General features: G+C 41.9%; 1 protein-coding gene across 1 annotated transcript in view; it reads left to right on the plus strand.

Moving 5' to 3' along the window:
• The window catches only part of NPAS3 (neuronal PAS domain protein 3), an 815671-nt gene extending 813752 nt beyond the window's left edge, over nucleotides 1-1919 (plus strand). Inside the window, exon 13 of the mRNA XM_015563843.1 lies at nucleotides 6-1919. Coding sequence (XP_015419329.1) covers nucleotides 6-221 — 216 coding nt within the window. The 3' untranslated portion in view covers nucleotides 222-1919. The remainder of the gene's footprint in view (nucleotides 1-5) is intronic.
• Nucleotides 1920-1925: the final 6 nt, after the last annotated feature.

The following is a 1925-nucleotide window of genomic DNA, read 5'->3' on the forward strand; positions in this document are numbered from 1 at the left end:
TCGGCCTGGACCCCAAGACGCCCATGGAGATGCTCTACCACCACGTGCACCGGCTCAACATGTCCGGACCGTTCGGCGGCGCCGTGAGCGCGGCCAGCCTGACGCAGATGCCCGCGGGCAACGTGTTCACCACGGCCGAGGGGCTCTTCTCCACGCTGCCCTTCCCCGTCTACAGCAACGGCATCCACGCCGCACAGACTCTGGAGCGCAAGGACGACTGAGGCGCCCCCGCGCGGGCGCTCGGCGTGGAGGCATCGCGGGCGTTTTCGTTTAGACCTTTATTCTAGCACTTTGAATTTGAGCAGGTCAGCGTCACCTCTCCACACGACGGTCCCCATCCCGGCCCCCCCTTTCTTTAACTTGACTTATTCTTTCCTGTAAAGATATGTTTATTTTTGGCCTTCAGAGGGTCCGAGGACCAGTTGCCTGCCGTTTTGTCTTCTTCTAAGATGTGTGTTGGGTTGTTTTGCTTTCCTTTGCATCTTTATTAAGATGTCTTTAATGCGTATATGCCTCTGCCATAGAATACTCAGTCTTGTGGTCAAGAGATTTCTCCAGTGACAACCATTGGGTTTTCTTCATCGAGATCTTGATATGATCAAGATTGAAAGAGACACGCATAAACAATGTGCCCTGTTTGACTAAGTCAAATGAAATGGGGTGGTTTTTGGTTTTGTTCCTAATTCCTTTAAAAATAGAGGGGATAGTATTTTAGAATTTTATGCAGAATTTAATTCTCTTTTTATGGTTAAGATTTTAAGATTTTCTTACTTGCACATAAAAATAATTTGGGTTCTTAAACTTAATTTCTGGCCTGTGACTAGAATGTTTGAAAAAACAACAACAACAGTGGGACTAAATGTTAATTACTGAAACATTAACTTAATTTCTAAAACCATGGTGCTATCATTTATTAATCTGTAATGTCTTCATATAAAATGCAGCTCCTGGGCTGGGTTTTGGGGAAAAAAAAAAAATGTGTACTGTCCTGGTCTGGAGTCCATTGCTGCAATCTCCTTGGTTAGTTAAGACAAAGCCCTCATTAACGTTTGCTGCAGGACTTAAAATTTTTTACCTCCCAACTAACAAACATAGCCTCACATTAAATGCAATGGGTCAGGAAAGCCCTTTTTAAAGGGGCTTCTGGGAAACTCGATCAAACTGATTTGAGGAGCAGTTTAGGAACATCCTGCCTTTCGTTGAGCTTCCTCCCCCCCCCCCTTTTCTCAGTCTAACTGAGGCTAATTTTTGCAACTTCAATAACACTTCAGAGTAAAAGAGGAAAAATATTTAACATCTTTTAATTTTTTTTAATTTCTTGCTAAAAAAAAAACTTGTATTTTGGGGGGACTGATTTGATTTGATGGAATTTCTTTTCCCTTTGATTATCTTATTTCTAGGTTGGAACCAATACAGTTTAAAAATAAAAAATGGGTTAATAAGCTTCAAACAGATAACTGCAACTGAAAACTGCACATTAAGTACAAAAAAAAAAGAAAAAGAAAAAGAAAAAAATATCCTATTTTGTCTTCGTTGCCAGAAATCAGTGTAGTGTCAAACACTCCAAATGACTGTCAAGTATAAATTCTTCTTCCACTCCATTTTTGGCAGCTGTTTGTTAAGGCATCTAATAACAGATGTGAGAACTGTAATGTGTGCAATGTGTACCTGTCCTTGGCTGTCGTCCATTGCAGTTTCAATGTGTGTTTCTATATGCAGTATATACTAAGCTGATGTAGTTGTTTTGTCCTTTGTCTTCTCTGTGCTCTATCTCTAGTCTGGAGTGGCCCCGTCCCATTCCTGCAGTCCTAGTGAATCAGTGATTCTTGGGGGTTAGTGATTTTTGTGTGGTGGCCTTCCTCTGTAATGTCACCCCTATGCTGCTTCTCCCGTCTGTGAACCTTCCGTTTCACTTTATAAAATTC

Source organism: Myotis davidii, unplaced genomic scaffold (assembly GCF_000327345.1).
Source record: "Myotis davidii unplaced genomic scaffold, ASM32734v1 scaffold116, whole genome shotgun sequence".
NCBI lineage: Eukaryota > Metazoa > Chordata > Mammalia > Chiroptera > Vespertilionidae > Myotis > Myotis davidii.